This window comes from Salvelinus namaycush, chromosome 26, assembly GCF_016432855.1.
Source record: "Salvelinus namaycush isolate Seneca chromosome 26, SaNama_1.0, whole genome shotgun sequence".
NCBI classification, from domain to species: domain Eukaryota; kingdom Metazoa; phylum Chordata; class Actinopteri; order Salmoniformes; family Salmonidae; genus Salvelinus; species Salvelinus namaycush.
Window position 1 is genome coordinate 14,887,881 of NC_052332.1, and position 27,233 is coordinate 14,915,113.

The 27,233-nt window shown below is 45.1% G+C and overlaps 1 protein-coding gene across 1 annotated transcript in view; it reads left to right on the forward strand.

Moving 5' to 3' along the window:
- Nucleotides 1–23,898, forward strand: part of LOC120021376 (voltage-dependent N-type calcium channel subunit alpha-1B-like) — a 197,040-nt gene extending 173,142 nt beyond the window's left edge. The window contains exons 40-49 of the mRNA XM_038965119.1: nt 4,260–4,365; nt 4,770–4,877; nt 5,958–6,118; nt 6,339–6,502; nt 6,868–7,003; nt 7,363–7,473; nt 8,931–8,969; nt 17,441–17,702; nt 23,002–23,225; nt 23,365–23,898. Of these exons, the coding sequence (XP_038821047.1) occupies nt 4,260–4,365; nt 4,770–4,877; nt 5,958–6,118; nt 6,339–6,502; nt 6,868–7,003; nt 7,363–7,473; nt 8,931–8,969; nt 17,441–17,702; nt 23,002–23,225; nt 23,365–23,898 (1,845 nt within the window). The remainder of the gene's footprint in view (nt 1–4,259; nt 4,366–4,769; nt 4,878–5,957; nt 6,119–6,338; nt 6,503–6,867; nt 7,004–7,362; nt 7,474–8,930; nt 8,970–17,440; nt 17,703–23,001; nt 23,226–23,364) is intronic.
- Nucleotides 23,899–27,233: the final 3,335 nt, after the last annotated feature.

Genomic DNA, 27,233 nt, shown 5'->3' on the forward strand with positions numbered 1-27,233 from the left:
ACACAGAGGTTCCTGTGTGTCTCTGTTGTCCCTCTGTCACTCTCTGTTTTTAACTCCTGTCTCGTATCTCTGTCACACTCTGTTTTTAACTCCTGTCTCGTATCTCTGTCACACTCTGTTTTTAACTCCTGTCTCGTGTCTCTGTCACTTTCTGTTATAACTCCTGTCTTGTGTCTCTGTCACCCTCTGTTTTTAACTCCTCTGTTCAATCAATCACATTTATTTATAAAGCCCTTTTTACATCAGCAGTTGTGACAAAGTGCTTATACAGAAAGCCAGCATAAAACCCCAAAGAGTAAGCAATGCAGATGTAGAAGCACGGTGGCTAGGAAAAACTCCCTAGAAAGGCAGGAACCCAGGAAGAAACCTAGAGAGGAACCAGGCTCTGAGGGGTGGCCAGTCCTCTTTTGGCTGTGCCGGGTGGAGATTCTAAGAGTACATGGCTATTAAGACCAGATCGTTCTTCAAGATGTTCAAAAGTTCATAGTCGACCAGCACAGTCAAATAATAATCACAGGGGTTATAGAGGGCGCAACAGGTCAGCACCTCAGGAGTAAATGTCAATTGGCTTTTCATAGCCGAACATTCAGAGGTCGAGACAGCAGGTGCGGTAGAGAGAGAGAGAAGGAAAGAGGGAGGGAAGAGAGAGGGTTGAAACAGCAGGTCTGGGATAATGTAGCACGTCCGGTGAACAGGTCAGGGTTCCATAGCCACAGGCAGAACAGCAGAAACTGGATCAGCAGCACGACCAGGTGGACGGGGACTGCCAGGAGTCATCAGACCAGGTGGTCCTAGGGCACAGGTCCTCTGGGTGGGAGGGAGGGAGAGAGAATACCTGAGATCACACAGGACACCAGATAAGACAGGATAATTACACCAGACAAGGCAGACTGATCCTAGCCCCCAAGCACATAGACTATTGCAGCATAGATACTAGGGACTGAGACAGGGAGGGTTGGGGGACACTGGACAGGGCCAACCAGGCAGGATATAAACACACCCACTTTGCCAAAGCACAGCCCCCACACCACCAAAGGGATATCAACAGACCACTTACTTGCTACCCTGAGACAAGGCCTATTATAGAGCACAAAGACCTTCCCCACCGCACAAGCCGGACAGAAAGATCACGTCAGTGACTCAACCCATTCAAGTTGAGTACGGTGAAAAAAGCCTGGCATGATGTGATGCACCCTTCATAGGGATGGCATGGGAGAGCAAGCTAGTGACTGAGCCCCCGTAATAGGGTCAGAGGCAGAGAATCCCAGTGGAGAGAGGGGAGCCAGCGAGGCAGAGACGGCAAGGGTGGTTCGTCACTCCAGTGCCTTGCCGTTCACCTTCACACCCCTGGGCCAGACAACGCTCAATCATAGGACCCACTGAAGAGATGAGTCTTCAGTAAAGACTTAAAGGTTGAGATCGGCAGACTTCCATAAAAATGTTGCTCTTATAGTAGAAAGCCCTGTCTCCAGCTGTTTGCTTAGAAATTCTAGGAACAATAAGGAGGCCTGCGTCTTGTGACCCTAGCGTACGTGTAGGTATGTACGACAGGACCAAATCAGAGAGATAGGAAGAACTAGTCCATGTAGTGTTTTTGTAGGTTAACTGTAAAACCTTGAAATCACCCCAAGCCTTAACAGGAATCATGTGTAGAAAAGCTATGCCTGGAGTAATATGATAAAACCTTTGGGTTCTTGTCAAGATTCTAGCAGCTGTATTTAGCAGTAGCAGAAGTTTATTTAGTGTCTTATCCGGGTATTCAGAGAGTAGAGCATTGCAGTAGTCTAATCTCGAAGTGACAAAAGCATGGATTAGCTTTTCTGCATCATTTTTGGACAAAATGTTTCAGATTTTAGTAATGTTCTGAAGGTGGAAAAAATCTATGCTTGAAACATGTGTATATGTTTGTCTAAAGAGAGATCAGGATCCAGAGTAACGCCAAGGTCCTTCAGTTTTATTTGAGACGACTGTGCAACCATCAACATTCATTGTCAGATCTGACAGCAGATCTCTTTGTTTCTTGGGACCTACAACTAGCATCTCTGTTTTGCCACCATCCACTTCCTTATGTCTGAAACACAGGCTTCCAGGGTAGGCAGTTTTGGGGCTTCAACGTGTTTCACTGAAATGTACAGCTGTGTGTCTTCTGCACAGCAGTGAAAATTGACATTGTGTTTCCAAATACCATCACCAAGAAGTAGCATATAAAGTGAGAACAATAGTGGCCCTAGAACAGAACCTTGAGGAACACCGAAACATACCATTGATTTGTCAGAGGACATAACAAATGCCAACAGCATTTATTTCCAGAAGCCGTGAGAAAATTGTCCGGCTGAGGGGACTGAGCAGGGGGGTTACCACTACTACTGTACCTGTACTTACTGGCAGCACAGACCCTTTCCTACACTTAAATTGCCCTAGCTTACGATTTCATCTGAAGATGGGCTTGCAACTTGGCTATCCTCACGATAAGGAGATAGTTCTCCTCCATATTATGAGTACAGCGACTGCAATGAGAAGACATAATGTTACTTGGCTTCGGCTGGTGGAGGTCCCGCAGATCCATGTCCATATACATCGTCCGGGGTGAAAAAGTTGAATGAAAAAGTTGAGTGAAGACAAAACTAAGACATTGGTAAAGTTGTGAAATGGAGAGTTTGATTAATCGGTTATTAATAGTAAAAAGCTAAACGTTTGGTAGGTAGCCAAGTACCCACAAACAGCGCAGCAGCATGGAAACAACACGGAGGCAACTCTGTCACCTTCTGTTTCTAACTCCTCTGTTGTCCCTCTGTCACTTTCTGTTTAACTCCTCTGTTGTCCCTCTGTCACCCTCTGTTTCTGACTCCTAATTTTCTGCTCTGGTTATAAGCTGAGCTTCCCTGCTAAATTGCCTTTCTTTTCCTTCCTGTGGGGATTTTTCGTTCCTCTTATCTGCTTAACTCCACTGTGTGTGTGTGTGTGTGTGTGTGTGTGTGTGTGTGTGTGTGTGTGTGTGTGTGTGTGTGTGTGTGTGTGTGTGTGTGTGTGTGTGTGTGTGTGTGTGTGTGTGTGTGTGTGTGTGTGCTCACTCGCGTGCATATGTTTTTGACAGAATGTGTACATACAGTATTTATATGTTTGTGGGATGGCCTCACGTGTCTGTGGTTTTCCTTTCACCCTAGTGGGCACTACCTGACATGTCAGACCCTGCATGCATAGGTGGTGTCCCATCTTCCCCCCCCCTCCCACCCTTTTTCCTCTTCCCCCTCTCCTCTCCTTCTGTATTGTAACAGCTCCTGCATGGAAGTATGCTCTCTTGAGTTCAAGGGAGGCTTGCTTGCACACACACACACACATGCCTCATCTGCGATTCCCCTCCACTTGGCTTGAAGACAATAGGATTCATCCGTCCCAGTCTTCCCCTCTGCGAAGCATGCATGTGTTTGTGTGCATTCTCATCCTTCCTCCCCATTAGCCGTTCATGGAGCTCTACATGCATGTATGTCACTATGACTGAGTCTCAAATGACACTATTCCCTGTTTAATGAACTATTTAGGGAATAAGGTGTCATTTGGGATGCAGATTATTTCTCTGCTCTGCTACCCACCTAAAAATGAAGAGGCTGGGGGGAGGAGTGTGTCCCCATAATACAAATATGGCTTCATTCTTTCATAGCAGCACTAAAACATACTCCCCCAGGGCCTTGGAAGCATGTTGACATGTGAACTGTTTCTATCATTACGTAATGCCGAAAAATACTAACTCTTCATCCACACCACTCATGGCTTCTAGTAAATCGCTACTACGTCACTTTCCTGTCAGTCTTTGAGTGAAACTCACTGATACGTTCTGAGGAGTCCTAATGCACATTCAGTTGATTTGTTATGCATGTCCCTCTCAATGTCCATCTCAGACCTTGACCCAGAGTCTGACTTTCACATTACCATTTGCATGGAGTGTTGCTCTGAACATTTTCTCTCCTCTCTGGGATGTCTTGTGTTGTGTTGTTGTGCTCCTGGGAAAGCTCTTCTGTCTGCTGGACTGAAACTAATCCAAGCCACTGGCTGTCAAAAGTCAACATCACTCTCACTGTATGTACGGTGTCCCTATTAGGACACTCTCAGTCTCTGCAGGACTTGTCAGTCTCAATTCCATCAGTTAACATGGAACTACTCTACAGGCAGCACACAGAACCTGCCCAAAGAGCAATTGATTGTAACAGGTGCTAAAATTGGTGTTCTAATGGGCCCCTCACCATGGTTTCTATTCTCTTTAGCGATTGGTCAAGATGAACATGCCCATCGCCGATGACAATACAGTGCACTTCACGTCCACGCTGATGGCTCTCATCCGCACCGCTCTGGAGATCAAACTGGCATCTGGTCAGTGACCTCTGACCTAATCCCCTTACACACATACACACTCCAACCACAATAATAGGATAGGAAAAGGGGAAATTAAAATCAATGTAAAACATTAATAGAATAAAAAGTTGTTAAAAAATATACCACAAAAATAATATTTCTATGTAAAGAAATAAAGAATAATATGTAATCATTCAACAGAGAGGGTGGCGGCCTAAAAACCTGTCCTGCTAGGTCTGATGGGTAGGGGTGAGACCAATGAACTAGAATGAATAGAAAGGAGTCCCCATTCAAGTCATAATGAATTGCATCTATGTGTTTACCAGTCAAATTGCCATGGTCAGAGGTTCCAAGTCTGTTTAGTGTTTGCTGATTGATAAGTGTAGATGGACGTGATGTGACGTATGAGTGTGTCTCCTCAGGGGTGCTGGCTCAGCGCCTGTGTGATGCTGATCTGAGGAAGGAGATCTCCAGAGTCTGGCCTAACCTGCCTCAGAAGACTGTTGACCTGCTGGTCACACCATATAAAAGTAGGCGACACTGGTGGTCTGTATTTGTGTGTGTGTGTGTGTGTGTGTGTGTGTGTGTGTGTGTGTGTGTGTGTGTGTGTGTGTGTGTGTGTGTGTGTGTGTGTGTGTGTGTGTGTGTGTGTGTGTGTGTGTGTGTGTGTGTGTGTGTGTGTGTGTGTGTGTGTGAACATGTTTTAACTATACTTGTGGAAACCAGAGGTCCCCACAAGAATAGTAAATGACCAACTCTAGTGGTTAGAGCGTTGGACTAGTAACCGAAAGGCTGCAAGATCGAATCCCCGTGCTGACAAGGTACACATCTGTCGTTCTGCCCCTGAACAAAGGCAGTTAACCCACTGTTCCTAGGCCGTCATTGAAAATAAGAATTTGTTCTTAACTGACTTGCCTAGTTAAATAATGGTAAAAAAAAAATATATGGACATGTTGCGGGTCCCCATGGGTCAGGTTTAGGTTTAGGGGTTAAGGAAAGTAGGATTTTGAATGGGAATCAATTGTGTGTCCCCACAAGGTTAGTAAAGCAATTGTGTGTGTGTGTGTGTGTGTGTGTGTGTGTGTGTGTGTGTGTGTGTGTGTGTGTGTGTGTGTGTGTGTGTGTGTGTGTGTGTGTGTGTGTGTGTGTGTGTGTGTGTGTGTGTGTGTGTGTGTGTGTGTGTGTGCGTGTGTATGTCTTGGTGTCGGTGCATACGTGTTTATGTTTGTGTTAGAGAGCATGAAAGAGAAACTGAAATAGAGAGAGAGAAGAGAAAGAACTGAGAGACACAAAAAAGACATGCAATAATCTTCAGAGCACTGAGCTTCACCAAAGCCCAGTCATCCATTGAGTGAGTTTGTAGGCTCAACTGTTTTCTCGTTCTGCTCTTTCTACTGCTCTTCAGTTTACTCTGTGTATGAGGGAGATATATTTACACACACACACACGCACAGCCACACGCACACAGAGCCTGACTACAGTACAATCTCCCTCATTCTGTCTGCTCCTCCAATGCCATCTAGTGGTTGTGGAGAGAAGACGACTAGTGCTTCAGCTTTTCTCCACTAACTCTCTCTCTTCATTTTCCCTTCTTTCTTCACTCCTTTCAGTTGATGAGTTCAATGAGCTCATATGCCCCTTTGCGGTTGTAAACCGAGAGCTGACAGTGGGGAAGGTCTATGCTGCCCTGATGATCTTTGACTACTACAAGCAGAACCGGGCCAAGAGACTAGAACAGCAACTGGGACTGGACTTCACAGGGACAATTAAGGTAGTATATAGCCACAACATAGAGTTGGAAAGAGGGCTCAACTTTGCCATAATTGCTTCTGAGACAGCATGGGCTGCGCCATTGAGGGCTATCTCCACCCACAAATGATTGACGCGTTATAGGCTCCACATCCATTGAATTTGTCACTACCTCTACTTGATACTAGTGAGAAAAGCCGATGGGAGGTCCAGATGACTAGAAATCTCTCTGTCTCCTGCAGAATAAAAAGGGTGCAGCCTTCTTCCGCCCCATGATGCCCATGACCCATCTGCAGGAGGAGACGCCAATCACCACTGCCAAGCCCCCGCCCCCCTCACAACCTGAACCAGAGCCTCAGCCAGAGCCTCCGCCCGCCACCACCTCTCTAACCAATGGTGACACAGTGTGAGTGCCCGCCCATATGTTTTTCTTAGCAGATATACAGTCTTTGTATAGATACACTCGTCAATAGAAATGTATAGATACACGGCATATACACTACTGCACGCAGGAAGGAAACAGGTAGACGTAGTAGTGGTCAATGTGAAGTGCTTATCAGAGTCTTTGTTTATCATACTTTTCGAAATCTCAGCGTGGCTCAACCAATTTCTACAACTGTCACCACATTGAAATGAATAGGAGCCACGAACGCGTTGGTTGGGAGTTTTGGGGAGGTGAACGGCCAGGCTGTGCGACCTCAACGGATGGTGGTCGCAGAGCCGGATAGATATCTCACGATGTTTGTGTGTGTTTTGCGTGTGTGACCTCAGACCAAGCCCTAGAAGTGCCATAAAAGAGTCCGTATCAGGAGATCAGCTGTCTCAGGAGGGCCAGCGGTCCAGCACTAGCAGTCGGACTCTACAGAGGGGCCAGTCAGAGGACGTGCCCTACTCCATCAAACCTCAGGTACTTAGTACATATATCAAACCAAAGATAGGAATTATGCAAGAAACCATCGTATCATAGTTCACTGTTAAACCCCTGGTACCCACAACTAGTGGTTGCAAATTCTGGTAACTTTTCTGAAATACCAAGGTTTTCCAGATGTCCCGGTTGGGAAAATTCCTGGGATCAGGAGGGAATAAGCATGAAATCCTAAAATCTTCCGACCGGGATTTCTGGAAAAGCTGGGAATTTTGGGAAATGTACTGTTTTGCAACCCAACATACAATTGACAAAAGATGTGAGTTAAGCAAGCAGCCACCGTACCATCATTCACTCTGGTATCCTCAACTCAACTATATGCATACGGTGTGTTGTTTCAGGAATCAGTGGAGATGAGGCAGGTGGAGAACGGTGCTGATTTAGAGGGCTACTTTGGTCTGGAGGGCCATGGCAGAGCAGCGTCCATGCCTAGACTGGACTCCCAGTACTATGTAAGTCCTCCTTCACTCACTTCCTTACTGTACCCCTGTACTCTCTCTCACATAGTACCCCACCAGAACCCCGCCAGGGCTGCCAACGTGGTGCCTGCTCAAATCAAACAGTATTAACTCTACAATTAGGACGATGTCAACATTAAGACAATGCTAGTAAACATTATATGAGTTTTGATATCTATAGTACTACACAGTTTTTACTAGAAAACTTGACAGTATTCAATAATACTTTCTCATATAGTTGGTAGTAGTTCGTGATGATATTATTATGAGACACAGTCAGAGAGGAAGGGAGTGGGGAAAGTAGTTGGTGAAAGAGAACATATAGAGAAAGATAGAGTGGTAGAAAGACAGAATATAAAGGTAGGTAGCTAGAAATGAATTGAATTAGCCACAGGCTAACTAAAGCAAAGAAGCTGCCTGTCAGTGCACATCAAGTCATCCTGCTGACCTTGTGTGCATCCCAAATCCAAATGTCACCCTATTCCATATACAGTGTACCACTTTTGACAAGGGCCCATGGGACTTTTGGTATGTCGATCTTATGTGACATCATCATTTTTCCTCAACAAATCTGAATGTACAGTCATGTCCCCAGCAGTACAGTGACTGCACTGTACCTTTTACATTACAGTCATTTAGCAGACACTCTTATTCAGAGCTACTTACAGTAGTGAGTGCATTCATTTTCGTATTGGTCCCACGTGGGACTCGAACCCACAACCTGACGTTGCAAGTGCCATAATCTACGAACTGAGCCACATGGGAGAATATTGTTGATCTGTCTTAACGCAGAGTATTTTGAATACTACACAATATAAAATATTCATGTTTTAAACAACTGATGATAATCTGATGGCCACATTGTGTAATATACTTTACTGATATACCGTTTATACTTAATAATGTAATATGCCAATCTCTCTCTCTCCAAAAATTCCAGGTGTAAAAGTGTGTGGGAAACTGCTTAAACCTTATTACGAATGTGCCCCATCTTCACCATGCTTTCCTGTTTATAAATATTGAAAACCATTTCCACATATTTTTTGTTATTCTTTTGACCCATTTGTCTGTTTTCACGTTTCACACTAGACTTTTTGTCAACCTTCATTGTCTCCATTATGGTTATAGTCTTAAAGTTTTTTGTCTGACATTTATTTTGTACCTGTCTTTCATTTTTGTCATCTTTTCCTCCCTGCTCTTGTGGTGAATGGAGTCCAGATTTCTTTCCTCTTGAAGGCATTTTCCGGACCCTCTTTTTCAGCTGTGTGATTGGTTTACGTGTCTAACCATATGAATCCTGTCTGTCTCGCTTTGCTCTCTGTCTGTCTTTCCTTCTCCCCATCCACTCCCATCCTCTCTTCCCTTTCTCCTCCCTCCTCTCCTCCTCTCCTCCTCTTGATGCCCATGGCTAATGTTGTACCCACCTCCTTCCTGTGTGTGCTGTCTGATAGCGGAACCACCCTCGCCACCTACCTGGGACCTACCTGGCAGTATGTACACCTGTTCCGCCTCTCTCTCCTCTCTCTCCTCTCTCTTTCTCTCTCTTTCTCTCTCTCTCTCAGTGCATGCTGGGAGTGTTTTGTAGTTTAGAGGCGTTGTGGAGGGCTCTATCCTTCCTTATATTCTTGATTCTTTCCTTGGTCTTTTCTTTCAATTTTTATTTTCTATGGTGGAGTTAACCCACTGTTAGTTTAGCGGTACACACAGTTTTTTTTCAAGGTTAGGGAGGAAGAGGACAGAGTTTTAGTTTCCTGGGGTTTTGAACACTGTGGTGTACTCGATGGCCTCGCAACCTAGTGCAGAGGAGACGCTGTCGTTACGGCATGGATTCAGGTCAAATCAAATTGTATTGGTCACATATAGCAGATGTTAATGCAAGTGTAGTGAAATGCTAGTGCTTCTAGTTCCGATCGTGCAGTAATATCTAACAAGTAATCTAACAATTTCACAACAACTGCCTTTTACACACAAGTGTAAAGGAATGAATAAGAATATGTACATATAAATATATTGATGAGCGATGGCCGTGCGGCATAGGCAAGATGCAGTAGATGGTATAGAGTACAGTATATACATATGAGATGAGGGATAGGGATTGATTGAATATGTCCGTAAACACACCAGCCAGCTGGTCTGCGCATGCTCTGAGGACGCGGCTAGGGATGCCGTCTGGGCCGGCAGCCTTGTGAGGGTTAACATAAATGTTTTACTCACGTTGGCTGCGGTGAAGGAGAGTCCGCAGGTTTTGGTAGCGGGCCATGTCAGTGGCACTGTATTGTCCTCATAGCGAGCAAAGAAGTTGTTTAGTTTGTCTGCGAGCAAGACGCCGGTGTCCACGACGGGGCTGGTTTTCTTTTTGGAATCCATGATTGACTGCCACAGTCTCGTGTCTGAGCCGTTGAATTGCAACTCTACATTGTCTCTATACTTACGCTTAGCTTGTTTGATTGCCTTGCGGAGGGAATAGCTACACTGTTTGTATTCGGTCATGTTTCTGGTCGCCTTGTCATGATTAAAAGCAGTGGTTCGCGCTTTCAGTTTTACGCGAATGCTGCCATCAATCCACGGTTTCTGGTTAGGGAAGGTTTTAATAGTCACCAATGCACTTGCTAATAAACTCACTCAGGTATGTTCCTGAGATTGGAGTTAAGGTGGAGGAGGTTCTGCTTGCGGTCGGCGAACAGGTATGAGCTGAATTTATACATTCCGCATCCAGAATGAACAAAGCTGTGGTTGTGTTCATGAACAGAGTAAATTTGGTGGGTAGGCTGATTGCTATTGGAATATTTGTAAGGGATGTGTTGGTGCCGATTTCTCCTCTTTCGACTCCTTCGACTAGCGTGGTAGTTGCGAATCCGCCTCCGTTTATTATGAATGAACAAATCCGGAAAGAGCTGAGTCGGTTTGGTAAGTTTGCTTGCGGTTTTCGTGTACTGTCGGCAGGTTTTCAGGCAGATGCCGTTAAGCATGTTGTTTTGTTCCAGAGCCAAGTGTTCATGTTTCTGAATAGCAATGAGCAACAGTTAAATGTTCATTTTAAAGTGAGGCATGGGGGGGGGGCTCTACGCGGAGTTTGCCAGCACAGATAGTCTATGGTGCTTTGAGTGTGGGGATTTGGGGCATACAAGCTTGTGTGCCCACATAAAGGCCGTAGACGGTGAGGGTGAGGGTACAAGCACCAATGGGGGAAATTGAGGTCAACGTGCAGGGGGCCATGAGACACAGGCAGCAGAGTCTGGGCATAGTCATGCTATAGATGGTGGTGTAGATGAGACTGGGTCTATTCATGCTATAGATGGTGGTGTAGATGAGGCTGGGTCTATTCATGCTATAGATGGTGGTGTAGATGAGGCTGGGTCTAGTCATGCTAGAAATGGTGGTGTAGATGAGACTGGGCCTAGTCATGCTAGAAATGGTGATGTAGATGAGACTGGGTCTAGTCAGGCTATAGATGGTGGTGTAGCTGAGGCTGGGTCTAGTCATGCTATGGATGGATTGTGTAGCTGAGGCTGGGTCTAGTCATGCTATGGATGGATGGTATATCTGAGGCTGGGTCTAGTCATGCTATGGATGGATGGTGTAGCTGAGGCTGGGTCTAGTCTTGCTATGGATGGATGGTGTAGCTGAGGCTGGGTCTAGTCATGCTATGGATGGATGGTGTAGATGAGGCTGGGTCTAATCATGCTATGGATGGATGGTGTAGCTGAGGCTGGGTCTAGTCTTGCTATGGATGGATGGTGTAGCTGAGGCTGGGTCTAGTCATGCTATGGATGGATGGTGTAGATGAGGCTGGGTCTAATCATGCTATGGATGGATGGTGTAGATGAGGCTGGGTCTGGTCAGGCTATGGATGGATGGTGTAGCTGAGGCTGGGTCTAGTCTTGCTATGGATGGATGGTGTAGCTGAGGCTGGGTCTAGTCTTGCTATGTATGGATGGTGTAGATGAGGCTGGGTCTGGTCAGGCTATGGATGGATGCTGTAGATGAGGCTTTCTTTTCAGGCTCCCCCTCAATGGATCCAGAGCTGACAGCCAGTCAGGCAGAGGGGTCAAAGGACACAGTGAAGGAATAGTCAAGGTTCCTGAATGAGACTAAAGGGAAAAAGCTTAATCTTGAAGCTTTTTTTGCGAACCTGGAAAGTTTGTAAGATCAGTGCAACACGCTATGAAAAATAAGGGGCATGGTGTCCTCTCACCCAGGAAACGTGTTAGGTTGAGGAAGTGGGTCACAACTGTGCGTAAGGGTCTACCTTCAGATGCTGTTCAGATTAATCTTTTTTTTCTGGCACTGGGGCTTTTTGAGCTTTGCTATTGGTCTCTTTCTTTGCTGGCTTTTCTCCCACTTCTTATGGAGACTTTTCAGGTTGGCTCGCTTAATATAAATGGCACCAGAGATGCAGGAAAGAGGATTGGGTGAATATGTAAAACAAAAAAGTACAGGTGTTGTTTCTACAGGAGACTCATAGTGATGTGGTGAATGAAGTCAATTGGGGGCTCTGGTGGAAAGGGACAAGTGTGCTGAGCCATGTAACAAATGTTAGTGCAGGGGTGGCAGTCCTTTTTGCACCGGGTCTGGCTGTAAAAATTTGCTCCTCAAAGGATATCTGTAGGGGTAGACTGCTTGTAGTAAACAGGCATTAACACAGGGAGAGAGAGGGGGCATCTCTTTGGGTGTCTTAGACAGGAACTCTCACAGATAGCGCCTGAAGAGATGCTGGTGGTCGGCGGGGACTAGAACTGTACAATGTATTTTACGAAAGATAGAAATGGGGAGGAGCCTCATTCAGGCTCAGTGGGGGTGACATCATTAAGCAGTTTGACCTAGTGGATATTTGGAGAACTAGACATCCCAACACAACACAGTATACATGGGTGAAGGTCTTTGGGGTCTAGGGTGAGTGCAGCCAGACTAAATCGGTTTTACATGTCCAGGAATCAGAGCGATAGGCTGTTGGGCTCTACCATTCTCCCAATGGGTTTTTCAGATCACCACATAACCATGGCTTGGCTGTCTATTTCACCAGGGCCTCAGCAGGCATTCTATTGGAAGTTTAATGTAAAGCTCTTACAAGATGCTACTTTTTGCTCAGGTTTCCAGACTTTTTGGGAAGGTGGGGGCAGCGAAGAGAGGGGTATGAGTCTCTGAGTCAATGGTGGGATGTGGGAAAAGTCTAAATTCTGCTTTTCTGTCAACGTTATACAGCTCTTTCATCCTCAGAGGCTAGCAGAGTATTGGGGCAACTCGAGCGTAGTATCAGAAGTGGAGGTTGAGCTGGTGGGGCAAGGCAATGTAGGCCTCCAAGCTAATTTAGCTGAATTCCATAGAGACCTGGGCAGTTTTTTCCAGGTTAAAGCAAAGGGAGCACTTGTAAGAGATAGATTCTCCATGCTCAAGGAGATGCTCTGAGCTCCTTCTTCTTTTGTTTGGAAAGACAGAGCCATGAAGCCACGGGTATGCATTGTTTGCGGCTGTCAGATGGGTGGGTGACCTTTGTGGTGGGGGAGATTGTGGAATGTGGAGTTTTATACTGAGTTGTATAGGACAGAATCGTGTGATCCTATGTGTGCTCAAAGCTGTGTGCCCTAAGCTCTCTCTGGCACAGAGGGATGAAATTGACATTCCCCTGTTGTCCCATGAACTGGCAGAGGCCGTAACCCAGATGTCCCCCAGCCGTACACCGGGGGTCGATGGACCCCCAGTCGAGTTTAATAAAAAATTCTGGGGAATAATTGGACCAGACTTCTTTTGCGTGTTGTGTGAGTGCGTCATGGTAGGAGAGATGTCGATGAGCTGCCGTCGGGCGGCTCTGACTCTTTTGCCCAAAAAAGGGACTTGTGTGAACTTAAGAACTGGAGGCTTGTGGTATTGCACTGTGTGGGCTACAAGATATTTGCCAAGGTCCTCACTAACAGACTGAAGTCCCATCTGGACTCTATAGTATACAAGGACCAGACATATTGTGTACCGGGACGCTCAATCACGGACAACTTGTTCTTAATCAGGGACATGTTGGACTTGTCGAAAGTTTCTAATGTGAACTTTAGACCAAGAGAATGGTTTTGATAGAGTGGACCAAGAGTATCTGTTTATTGTGATGTCTGTGTTTGGGTTTGGGGAAAGGTTTTTGGCTTGTGTGAAGATGTTGTATGCTGGAGCGTCATGTATGATCAAGGTGGGAGGGGAGCTCAGTAGGCCAGTCTGGGTGAGGTGGGGCATTAGACAAGGATGCCCTCTATCGGGGCAGTTATATACACTAGCCATTGAGCCTTTTTTGAGCTTCTTATGCAGGAGACTGCAGGGAGTGTGCTGGACAGGCATGGGTGTGTTGACAGCAGTGTCCGAATATGCAGATGACATTTCTGTGACGGTCAGGGATGGGCAGGATATGCAGGCACTAGAGACTAGTTTGATGGTGTATGAGGGAGCTTCGTCAGCTTAGGTGAACTGGGGCAAGAGCAACGCTTTGTTATGTGGGGCATGGTCTGATAGGGCCCTCTGCTTCCAGGGGGTTTGCAGTGTGGTTGTGATCCTGGGCTCGGAGAGGTGGGTCAGAAAGAACTGTGAGGGGTTGTCACAGGCAGTGGTGTCAAGACTGACCAGGTGGCTCCTTTCCCAAGTGTCATATATAGATCATCAACAACCTGGCGGCATCCTCCCTGTGGAATACTGGCTGTCCTCAACACAAGCTGGTGGATTTTTGTTAAATTATTTTTCTCCCCAATTTTGTGGTATCCAATTGGTAGTTACAGTCTTGTCCAATCGCTGCAACTCCAGTACGGACTCGGGAGAGGCGAAGGTCGAGAGCCATGCGTCTTCCTAAACACGACCCAGCCAAGCCACACTGCACGCTTAACCCGGAAGCCAGCCGTACCAATGTGTCTGAGGAAACAATGTACAGCTGGAGACCGTGTCAGCGTGAATGCCCCCGGCCTGCTACAGGAGTCGCTAGAGCGTGATGGGACAAGGACATCCCGACCGGTCAAACCCTCTCCTAACCCGGACGACGCTGGGCCAATTGTGCACCGCCCCATGGGTCTCCCGGTCGCGGCCGGCTGCGACAGACCCTGGACTCGAACCAGGATCTCTAGTGGCACAGCTAGAACTGCGATGCAGTGACTTAGACCACTGTGCCACTCGGGAGGCCATGGTGGATTTTTTTCTGGTTGGGCCATCACTGGCTGAGGGAGGCAGTATTGAACATGTACGTCCACGAAGGAGGACAGAGCCTGGTGGAACTGGAGAGAAGGGTGGCTGCATTCTGACTAAAGGTGGCGCAAAGACTGCTGTACCATACTGGTGTCGGCTGGAGAGAACCAGCATGGGCGCTGCTGAGGATAGCTTGGGGATTAGAGTTGGACTGGCAGCTTTTTCCTCATGAGGCTAGAGAGGCTGAGTACAGCAGGTCTCTCTGATTTTTACTCTGCGGTGGTGAGGGTCTGGCAGCTGCTAAGGCCCACACGAGAAGGGGGGGTGGAGCCTGGGCTGTGGGTGTGGGAGGAGCCTATCTTCCACAATCCAGCCATCCTTTTGAGATCGGTTCAATCGGTCACCCTGCAGAAGCGACTGATGCCAGCTGGTTTACTAAGGCTGGGTGACCTGCGGCTGCTGGGTGAGGAAGGGTGGAAAACCCCGGAAGTCCTGGCACAACAAACAGGACTAACATCTCTTAGGCTGCTGGAGAGATTCCTAGGGGAGGTCCAGGAGGCACTGTCTGAGCCGGTAAGGGGGGGTGTTTGAGCGGCCAAAGGGGGGGAGCCACCGATGTTTCCGCCACTGCAGGTGACGGCAGAGACTGGGGACTGGCAAGGGGGTATGGAGGACTTGTTGGACTTTAACACTCCGAGCCTCGGGGAGTTTGAGAGGGTGGGAGGTAATGCCCTCTACAACCTCTGCATTAAGGTGACGAAAATTAGGAGCCTAACATCAGTGGCAGGGGGTATGTGAGGCTCAGGTAAAGTTGGCTATTTGGCTAACAAGGAGGAACAGGGTCAGAGGTGGGGGGATAACAGACCCTTTACTATTATTTCATGGGATGGTCTCTGCGCGCCTTAGGGTGTAATTTGAGTTTCATCAAATTATAAAAAGTGTAGAGATGTTTCAGGAGATGGTGTGTCGGGGAGGCCGTCTGTATAGCTGGGGAAGATGGGTTGGATATACGGTAGTAGAAGTGGTGAGGTTTTGGTTATTGGGATGTGTGGTGTTATTTTGTATCGTGTGGTAGAGGACAAGGTGAGTATACAACACAAGGGATATTTGTTTTTTAAAAGGGGGTGGGGGGGTTGTGAGGTTTTAATGAAATGAGGATGTATCATTAAAGAAAGACAAAAAGTCAAGTCTCTCTCTCTCTGTCATATCTCTTTCCTTTTCTCTCTCTCTCTGTTATATCTCTTTCCTTTTCTCTCTCTCATCCCTCTCTTTCCATCTCTATGTTGGCCTCTATGTGCTCCCTCCATTCCAGTTGGGAGTTCACATACTCTCACCGTCAGTTTGACACTCTTTAGACATTAGCTAAAGCCCATATTGGTGTGAGTGGTCAAGATCCATGTCACCTACAGTAGAATTATTGTTGAGTGTTTTAGTACTTTACCTCACATAAATCCATGGGACACCAAACACTCTTTTTTTGCTTTCTTGCCATGAAGTGACGTGATATGACCATTGTGACCATTGTATGTTTGTGTGTCGTTTCAGTGGGTGGTTTGTTAATGTTTTAATGTAGGCACGGAGAGCACTGCTATTTTCCTACTTTTACATAACTGTACTGTTCTCTCTTTATTTCCATGTGTTGTTGTTGTGGTTGTTGTGGTTTTTGTTGTACAAACCACTGACTGTAGCTACTGGCCGGGACTGTGTGATAGGAACTCTTAGAACAAGCTGAACGGAGCGTATACCTCAAGAATCAATTTGGTTATGATCTACAATATCACTTAATTGATTTACCTTTTCAACAATGAATGAAAAACTAAACTTGAAAAGGACGGTTTATGTGGGGAATACACTTGTGCTGTTTCCAGGAGACTGCTCTTGGCATTATGGGTCAACTGTGGCAGGATGTCATCCAGGCTGTTACCACCAGAGGGAGGAATAACGTAGCTAGTGTTCCAGCCTGTCATTTCACTTCCTTTATTTACCTCCAGGCTTAAACTTCTCAATGTTCTATTTTGCCATGTTAATTTCACTGCAGCACCAGGCTTTTTCCAAACACACAACTCAGAGCCTGTCAAGGTGGGAAATATTTAAAGGGAAACGTCAACACCCTGCTTATTCTTAGTTCACTAGCAGTGTCTCCTGCTAGTTTACGACAAGTTTTAACAACTCAGGCCAAACATTACGTACATCCAACCCCAAATCGAACACTACCTCTTACCCCCTATGCACCTGTGTGTATAAAAAAAAAGATAGATTTAGATAGCATGGTAAATATGGTATGGTGCCAGTATGTTGCCACTTAGCATGCCAGAGGCTAGCTCTTGTCCAGATCATTGCATGCAGCATGCTGACACTGAGCCTTCCTACAACGTCAGCAAGCCACACATAAGAGCTGGCCAGAGGCAAAGTAGAGTCATTACCATATCATTACCATATTGATTATACCATAGGGATAGGGGCTAACGGGTTGATATGGGATTGGGCGGTGGTATGCCAATCATTAGTGATGTGTTCAAGATTAACTGTAGTGAGTATTGAAATCACTCAGTGTTTCAGTCAGAAATGTCTCCTCAACATTTGTGTCTGAAGAGGTTGAACGTGAGTCTCAAGCCCAGAGATTGGTGTCCACTGGTCTGTCATACTTCCTTGTCTGTACTGTGTCTGCTGTCTAGTGAACAGTTTGGTGCTTGATGCTCCAGTCCAGTGGTTGTGCTGTATTCTAAAATACTCTACTGCTACACCACTATGGTAGTTAGCCCTCCATCTTGTATTCCTCCACTCACCGTTTTTCGTCTTTGCTCGCTCCTCTCAGCCTATACCTGACATCAGTCCTATCAGGCGGTCGGCGTCCACGTTGGCTTCCCAGCGCCCCCAGGAGGTGAGTCTGAGTGACTACACCCTGGAGAGGCCTAGCCAAGCCCAGGCCCAGTCGTCCTCAGTCCCAGGCCAGGCCCAGGACAGGCCCTACCACCATCACCACCATCACCGCTGTCACAGACGCAGGGACAAGGAGAGGGACAAGAAGCAGAAGTCACTCGACAGGACATCCAGCGTGCAGCCTTCTAGTATAGCAGGTGAGAGGGGGTACACACCATACATGCATGTGCAGATACGCACATTAGCAACGCACATGCCCCGCCAACCTCAGAATTCACTCTCTCCAGCCATTACTTCCCTGTTTTTGTGGGGTGAAAATTCACTTGTCACGTAATTGTTGCTGAATTGATTTATTTCCTACTCTTGCTTGTACAAAGCATATTTTCCCGCAAACATCTGTTATGGCCGCTCAAACACATGCTGGTCCCCTTCAAAATGTCAACATGTTGATTCTGATCTGCATCATTTACAATGCTGACCCTTGGACGGGATAAAACGCACAAAGGCAATATTTATACCACAAGATGGGAGAAAGGTGGGTGTTCCTTTTTTGTTGTAGTTTAAAAAGGTTAAGAGTTCATTAATTTGAAATGTTCACAAAGTAATTCACCTGCAAAGGAAGCCACTCCCAAAAAGGAACTGCCAAATCTCATAAATAGTAGTATTTGTGTGTGCATTGATAAATTCCAACTAAAGTTGACTATGCAAAAGGGTCATTTATATTCAAGTGTATATGCAAATTATACATAATCAAACGTTATTATTCTATCAATATAATAACAAAACACCTAAATAAGCCATATGAGGCTTAAAGATGTTAGCATGGGTCCTTTCATGACATAAAGTTGAAATGTAAATTCCCACCAAAACTGGTGGATTTCATATGTTTTTGTCTGTCATTAAACAATTGTCTATGAGCTTTAAATCAGTCAATATTTAGTGAATTTTTATTCATTCAAAAAGGGTTGAGTATCTCACTCCATTATGCAGCTATTACATGTATCACAATTGTATTTTTGACCTTTTATAAATACATTTGGAAGACCGTTGCTTTGCTAGTGTCAATCATAGCTTACACACACACACACACACACACACAGTTTCACACACACACACAGTTTCACACATATGTATTCACATGTTCACATGCATACTTCCGCTCATGCAGCAACATACACAGACTGAAAGACATCTCACTGTGGAACCCATATAGCATAGGATGAACTATGAATTCATACAGAAATAGAGTAAGGAAACCTTTCATTCTCAGAGGCAGAGAGACCTAGAGACTTGGCTCTTGTTCCAAATCGCTTGGACGCTTTTGCATAGTAGCAGAAATTCCGTATCGGATTAAGGGCCTGTGATCGGGTTATGAAGGAAAGAGGTTTCTGTTGCGTTTAAGAAAAAGCTTGAGCCAGGGATTTTGCGTGTCAAGCTTTCCATCTGACTAACAAAGAGACTTATGAGTTCCCCGAGGAAAATCTGCTTTGTGGGGATGTGATTTTTTAAAGTTTGTATTCACCGTTCCCCTTTGTACTATAACCTCAAAAGCGGTAGTTATAAAATTGGCTAAGCTGCTCCAATAGTAGCTCCCCTTATGGGCGACGGGGCAGCCACTACGCACTGTACAACGATGTGAAATTAGCCAGTCTCATGTGCAGGCTAAAGCTCCCTTTTTCTTCTAGTCGAGATTATCTCAGGCAGCCTGAGCCCCACAGAACAGGGGCTTCAGCAGCCAAGAGTTTTGTTGGTTTAGTTAGTTTTCTCCCATGGGTTAAAGGTCATCAGTACACACATGCACACACACCCATACTGACCTACTGTACCTCATACACACCCACACAGATACTGTACCATTCCACATGGCTCCGAATCCATGATGACACCCCTATGTCCCTGTTTGCTCTGTATGAGTTCATGTCTGACACACATGAGCTGTGTCCCAAATGGTACATTATTCACCATATGGCTCTGGGCCCTAGTCACACGTAGTGCCTTACATAGGGAATAGGGTGCTAATTGGGACCTAGCCATGACCTCCATAAAGCAGGAACATGATCCATGGAACTGTTGTGCTGGCTGAGTGTACTAGTGGTGCTGGTCAGTGTGTGTCCACTAGAGTTCAATGGCGGGAACCCGGTTACTGAGATTTACCAGGATTTACCCCCTAAAATCATTCCCTTTTCCGAGGATAAGTAACTGCTAGAAACCGGTAAATGATAATAAATTATTTCTATGAACAGCATGGCGTGAAATGGAACTGTTAAATTATATGCGCTGTCAAATCGGGTTTCTCTACGGCCTCTACATGATGAATCATCAATACTCAGGGTGGGGACAGACATCTCAGTATGGAGCGCAGGTCACAATGCATGTAGACCTATCATCTCATCAAGGGAACTTTTTTTATTGTGATTGGCAGGCCTATATTTTCTGCAACATAGTCTATGCTACAGTAATATAAATACCAAATGCACGTCTAATTTACCCATCTCCATCTGGCTTTCGGGGGTCACCTTATTATTATTTTATTATTATGTTTTTATTTGGTATTTTTTATGCTGATACAGATAACAGACGGAACTGGTAGAGGGCAGAACACACACGGATCCCCTACCAAATCAAACCCACCCCAATCCCTCCATGTTCTAACAGAGCCCCACCCCAAAACCAGACTTAAAGCAGGCATGATAGACCATTTATTTTAATTTTAAAGAGATATATATTATGTATTGCAGCTGCAGAGTTTTAAAGCAGTGCACCCTGTGAGCACTCTCTGAGTCTTTCTCTCCAACAACTCCATTCAAATTACATCCAAAAGAGATAATCCTGTTCTAGTTTGATATACAGTGCATTCGGAAAGTATTCAAAACCTTTAATTTTTCCCACATTTTGTTACACTACAGCCTTATTCTAAAATGGATTAAATTTAAAAAATCCTCATCAATCTGCACACAATACCCCATAATGACAAAGTGAAAACAGGTTTTTAGAAATTCTTGCAAATGTATAAAAATACAATTTGAGACTCAGGTGTATCCTGTTTCCATTGATCATCCTTGAGATGTTTCTACAACTCGATTGGAGTACAGCTGTGGCAAATTCAATTGATTGGACACTATTTGGAAAGGCACACACCTGTCTATATAAGGTCCCACAGCTGACAGTGCATGTCAGAGCAAAAACCAACCAATGAGGTCCAAGGAATTGTCTGTAGAGATCCGAGACAGGATTGTGTCGAGGCACAGATCTGGGGAAGGGTACCAAAACATTTCTGCAGCATTGAAGGTCCCCAAAAACACAGTGGCCTCCATAATTCTTAAATGGAAGAAGTTTGGAACCACCAAGACTTTTTTTTAAGAGCTGTCCGTCTGGCCAAACTGCGCAATCGGAGGAGAAGGGCCTTGGTCAGCATCATGCTATGGGGATGTTTTTCAGAGGCAGGGACTGGGAGACTAGTCAGGATCGAGGGAAAGATAAATGGTGCAAAGTACAGAGAGATCCTTGATGAAAACTGGTCCAGAGCGCTCAGGACCTCAGACTGGGGTGAAGGTTTACCTTCCACCAAGACAAAGACCCTAAGCAGACAACCAAGATATCTCAGGAGAGGCTTCAGGACAGGTCTCTGAATGTCCTTGAGTGGCCCAGCCAGAGCCCGGACTTGAACCCAATCGAAAATCTCTGGAGAGACCTGAAAACGCTCCCCATCCAACCTGACAGAGCTTGAGATGATCTGCAGAAAAGAATGTGAGAAACTCCCCAAATACAGGGGTGCCAAGCTTGTAGCTTCATACCCAAGAAGACTCAAGGCTGTAATCGCTGCCAAAGGTGCTTCAACAAAGTACTCAGTAAAAGGTCTGAATACTTATGTAAATGTTATTTTTCAGTTTATACATTTTAATACATTTGCAAAAATGTCTAAAAATCTGTTTTTGCTTTGACATTATTAGGGTTTGTGTGTAGACTGATGAGGAAAAAATCTATTTAATACATTTTAGAATCATTTTTCTGAATGCACTGTATAGCCCTATATATAGATGTCCTAGACTACCTCTTTCAGGTAATAAATTCAATGCAGTATTAGCTTTAGTTTTAGCAAATTAATGATGGGTTATGCATAAATATTTTTTTCGCATTTCTTATACCAATAGACTTTTTGAAGAGGGACGCACACATTTTTTTGCTGAATTGTAAATACAGCAGCCAATAGAATTCACAGGAAGTTTGAAAGAAGAGTGAATGCACAATGGCGGTAGGCTATAGCAGTTATTTATTCAGACCCATAGCCATTCCATCTTCGTGAAGACAAGTGAAAGCCTCCTGAATCTAATTCTAGTCCTATATTATTTCAAAATCAAATTCGCTATGAAGTACTTGTAACTCTGTCGGCTGCTTGTGCTGCTCCAGAGTCATGTTCTATCCCTGCTTTATCATGGTTTGAACGGTGTGTGTAATTCCTGTCCATATAAAACAGTATAATACAATACAGAACAGTAATACAGTTCACGCTCAAAAATATTATTTATTTACCCAAGAGAGCATATAGCGAGCTACATCTATGAGCTTTTATGTGTTTCTGTCGTGCATAATGTGCAGTATAATATGCTATATACAGTATACAGTAGCAGTAGTAGTATATTATATGTATTGGATAATGGCTAAATCATTTGGGCCTAGGCTCATTGAATGTCTTAAATGTAGGGCTCATATAATCTATTTAATGTATGGCTCATCAGGCTCAGGTAGCATCAGGCCTGAATTTTTTTAATCAAATCTCTAATCAAATCCAGACATAGGCCTTTTAATGTGCTTTTTAATGCTTTTGAATGACACTTTGGGTTTTGGCGTAAAGTACTGGGTTACCAGGAAGAAAAGTCAATTATTCTCGGGATGGAACATTTGTAAAATACCAGGAAAATATTAAACCCTAGTGTCCGCTGGTGGCCACACAGAGATCATCTGCAATAGAGATCAGGCCGTATTCATGGTCTGGTGGAGCGCATTGGTGTCGTGGGCGCAGGGTGTTTTTTGTGTTGGCATTGGAGGGCAGCAGCAGCTGGGCTTTATTGGTGCAGATAAAAGGCCCCAGTGGACAGGCCCAGTCAGTGGGATTTATGGACACCTCTTGGCAGGGCAACAGAAAACCCAGAGAGGAGACGGAGAGAGGGTGAGGGAGAGAGGGAAGGAGGGAGAGCAATAGACAGAGGGAGGATGAGAAAGGGTTACATTCCTCTGGGCCAGATACACTAGGATAGGGCTCTGACACATTAAGAATGAAAAACAGCCACTTAAAGCTGTTTTGTTCTGTCATTGTGGTTTTCATCAGAGCATAGAATTTTGGAAGAAAATTGAAAGATCAACAGAAATCACTTCCTGATGTTTTAGCGTTATGCATTTTTATTTGGTCTGAGGGATGCACACCCACATGCACATATACACTCCACGAGTGTAGTTTACTTCAGTCCCTAACCCTGTGTCTGTGTGTGTCGGCCTCAGGTTTGCCTGCTGACCCTGCCGTGGAGGGCTTGTCCGGGGAGCGGGCGAGGGAGCGTGACCGAGGCAGGCCTCAGGAGAGAAGGCATCACTCTGCTGCCGGGGAGAAGCAGCGCTACTACTCCTGTGAACGCTACGGAGGCAGGGAGCACTATCACACCAAGTCAGCCGGCCCGAGCCGCTCCACCTCCCCTGGAGAGACCCATGACCTAGGCCTCTTCAAGCAGGTGAGTGGCCCTGGAGCTTGTGGTTTTAGGGTGGGATGATAGTGCTGCTTCAGGGTGAGATGATTCAGGTTAGAGTGGCCAGTATCCCGTCCATCCCTGCCTGTCAACTACTCTCTGATTTGTTTGCTGTCTCTTGCAGAGTATCGGCATGGCTAAAGGCAGCCAAGTGGTCTTAACTTCAGCGTTCAGCACACCCTGCCGTGGGCGCAGACAGCTCCCCCAGACCCCCCTCACCCCCCGCCCCGCCGTGGCCTACAAGACCGCCAACTCCTCACCTGTGCAGTTTGGTGCCACGGGGCACAAATCCAGTCTCAGCCGTGGCCTCTCGGAGCATAGCGCCCTGTTGGAGTCACCCGCCATGCCCGTCACCCGCATCGGCTCAGACCCCAACCTGAGCCCCCAGTTGCGGGGTGCCCCTCCACGCAGCCTCCCTGAGGAGCCTGATGACTTCCAGGACGCTGTGAGCACCCATGGTGGGGGAGGTGGCCGCTCCCCCAGGACCTCTGCCTCAGCATCCCATGGGGCTACTGAGCCTTCCTCTGCACCTGCCCCACAAGGCCGGGCTGGGGTCCCAAACGGGTACCACTTCACTCTGGGGGTCAACGCCGGTTCGAGTTCCAGCACCAGAGGAACTGGGAGCTTCCGGGAGAAGGAAGAGGATGACTGGTGCTAGCGTAGCTTACATCCCCCTTCACATGTCTGAAAGCGTTTTAGCTTGAACGTTGATGAACTCGCTCATCTTTTGTACAGATTACAGTACAGTGTTGATAATGTATAACATATGCCATTTAGCAGACGCTTTTAGCCAAAGCAACTTACAGTCATGCGTGCATACATTGTATGTATGGGTGGTCCCAGGACTCAAACCCACGATCGTGGCGTTGCAAGCACCATGCTCTACCAACTGAGCTACAGAGGGCCACATGTCAGTTGATGTCAGTTCCTGCATGCTCATAGGTGGCCAATGGAGACAGGTATATTCCAAGATGTGTTAAACATACAGGAAGTACTCTGAAAAGGAAAACCATTCTTCGGGACGTTTTCTCTTTTCTAGGCAAATGGCACTAAAGGACGAAGGACACATGATATTACATTTTCTCAATTCCATTCTTGCACTGAAATGAAAGCTTTGATGGTGTGCAGAGCACATGTGAAATCCCTGTGAATATTTAAAGCGGTGGTCAGTGAAATAGTTTTAATAGATGAAAAAAAAAGCCTAAATGTCTTCCTACTGTCTTTGGAGGAAAACATCTAAGACTGTGAACTGTGTTTCTCTACAGTATTGACCAGATAAAAGCCTTTCTCTCCCCATCTGTCCAGATCTAATATGGGATTACGTGCTATTGCTGGCTAAAGGACAAAACACACCGTGCCTACTAACGGTTAAAAGCAGCGGGTGGCTGTCCTGTCGCCAGAATAACGGGCGCCGTACTCTATTAATAACCAGACGATTCTACACGATGATTCGCCCCTGCTAGTTGACTCCCAGCTGGTGATGTACTGTGCATGGCCGACGTTCGTTATGGTGTGTCTTGTCCTGTGGTGTGTCTGCTGGCACTGGAAGTAATATGAGTAGAACCAGGAGGAACAAGTGATGGTAATGATGCACTACCACCCAATCCCTTCCCTCTCTGCAGAAAATCCTTTAGTATCTCTTGAACTCTTTCTACACAAGAGTGTTGTTAGACTCCTCTTAGAAAAAAAGGGTTCCAAAATGGTTCTTAGGCCCATAGGAGAACCCTTTTAGGTTCCATGTTGAACTCTCTGTGAAAAGGGTTCTATATGGAACCCAAAAGACTTCTACCTGAAATCAAAAGGGTTCTACCTGGAACCAAAAAGGGTTCTCCCATGGGGACAGACATATAACCCGTTTGGGTTCTAGATAGCACCTTGTTTTCTAAGAGTGTATTACCAGAGTCATATATAGAGAGTTGAGCCAATGCACTTTCTGTTTGAATGTTCAGAGACGGCCACTTTCTCCTCCATAGCTGTTGCTAAGTGATAATTGGCATTGTGCAGACTTGGATACACATCATTCCAAATGCTAATCAATACAAATGTATGTTAATTTCGCTGCTCTGTTTTGCTTGTTTACAGCGGGTCATTTCTTAGCGAACTGTCAGAGGCGCTCTCGTATTGTTACATCACCAACATTTCAAGAATAAAGTTCTATATGGGTTCTAACATGGCGGCTGTTCTAAAACCTGGCCTAACTCTCTCATTCTATAACTCTGGGTATTACAGTAAGATGCATTACGGAGAGTATATGGTTAAGTAGGTATAGTATTGCTGCTGTTTTCCCGTGTCACCTATGACATGTTGAACTATTTCTGAACAACAACAAAAAACACAAAACACAGAAGGACCGAAGATTCTAATTTATTTTTTATGGAACTATAACATTAAATGGAATATCTTTTCATGATGTTCATTTTTTGTAAGTTGTACATAATGTAAATTATGAGTGTAGTTGGGTAGGTCAACTCTTTCTAACGTACTGCTCTAGTGGCTGAATACCAAGTGCCTATCATTATATATATGTTATTATAGTTACAATGCAGCCTGACTTTTGTGATGTATCAACACTGGAGAGGAGAGGATGGAACATATGATATAGGGTTTACAGTATATGAGGTATATATAGTCACTGTTATGCATATGAGTAAGAATGTATATAGTTGTAAAGCAAAGGGAGGTTTACTGAATTCAAGGAATACAGTAACAAAGCTTTCTCTTTGAACCTCCAATGAGGAAAAGAATGCAACACATTTTTTTGTAATGATTATGTAAAATAGAGTTATAAGTAGGTCAGAACTACAGATCTAAAGCAAGCAATGTAACGCATGCCAGGGTTTTGAACTTGTCGAAGTTGTATATACTTTTGCTTAAGGGTGTATACAGAGCTTTTGCCTTTCTCTTCCAAAAATATACAGTACTGCCAGAGTTAGATGGAAGGCAAAGTGGTTCCAAGGGAAAAAGTGCCATTTGTGATTCCCTCCAACTAGGAAAGTTTCACTTTACGTGTTCTTATTGATAGAAACAATATATTCAAGTATCATGTTTATTAACACTTGCCTCATATCTCTCATATATGAAGAGAAGTAGATTACATGTACAGTATGCTTATGAATTCTGCCACTTTTGCCCATATCGCATAGGTTTGTTTTCTCCCAAATATATTTCTCCTGAAGGCAGGGTTGTGTGAAGGCCTTCACTAACTGATACATAGCCTACAACTTTGTGTCTTCGCAGGTATTGAAGGGTTGCGTTGACAGTTGACTCTTTCAAGTAGGGCTATGCAACAAGGTGACACTTTTGGACTAACTCTCACTTGCCCTGTAACTTTACCCTCTGGGTTCTCCAGATTCAGGCTTTAGCATGATTGTGACCAAATTTTACTTAGGATTTATTTACAAAGAGTTGTAAAAATGCAAATGTAGTAGATAATGTACATTGAAATGCATTGACAAAGGCACAATTATTATAAATTGAATTATGTCAAACAGGGCATTTTGAGTTCAGCAAGTCTATTGCATGTAACCTGATAGAACCACCCAGATGTAAAAATGTGTTTGTTTTTATTGTACTGAATCAGAAATCACATATTTATTTTGTTTTCTAACATCAGATATATTGTGCAATCTATTTGATGGATCGTTAAAAGGTGAAGTATTAGACTTTGAATCGAAGTCTTTACATTTGAACATGGCTATTTATAGGGGAAGGTACAGTAGCATTGTAGATTGCAAGAATCTTCCTTGGCCTCTAAAGGTCACTTTATGGTGCCCTAGTTGAGGAGAAAGCAGTGTGCACCCCTAGATCTGTGAACAGATCCTTTATTTTTTCAACCTCACCCACCCCACCCCAAACCCCCGTTAATTAGAGTGCCAATTTTAAAACCGCACCAGTTTGTCTCGGCATACCTCATCCAGTTTTCCTGTGGCTATATTCCCTGGACATGTCATGTTTGCATGTTATGAAAAGTATGTGCATGTGCAAAAAAAAAAA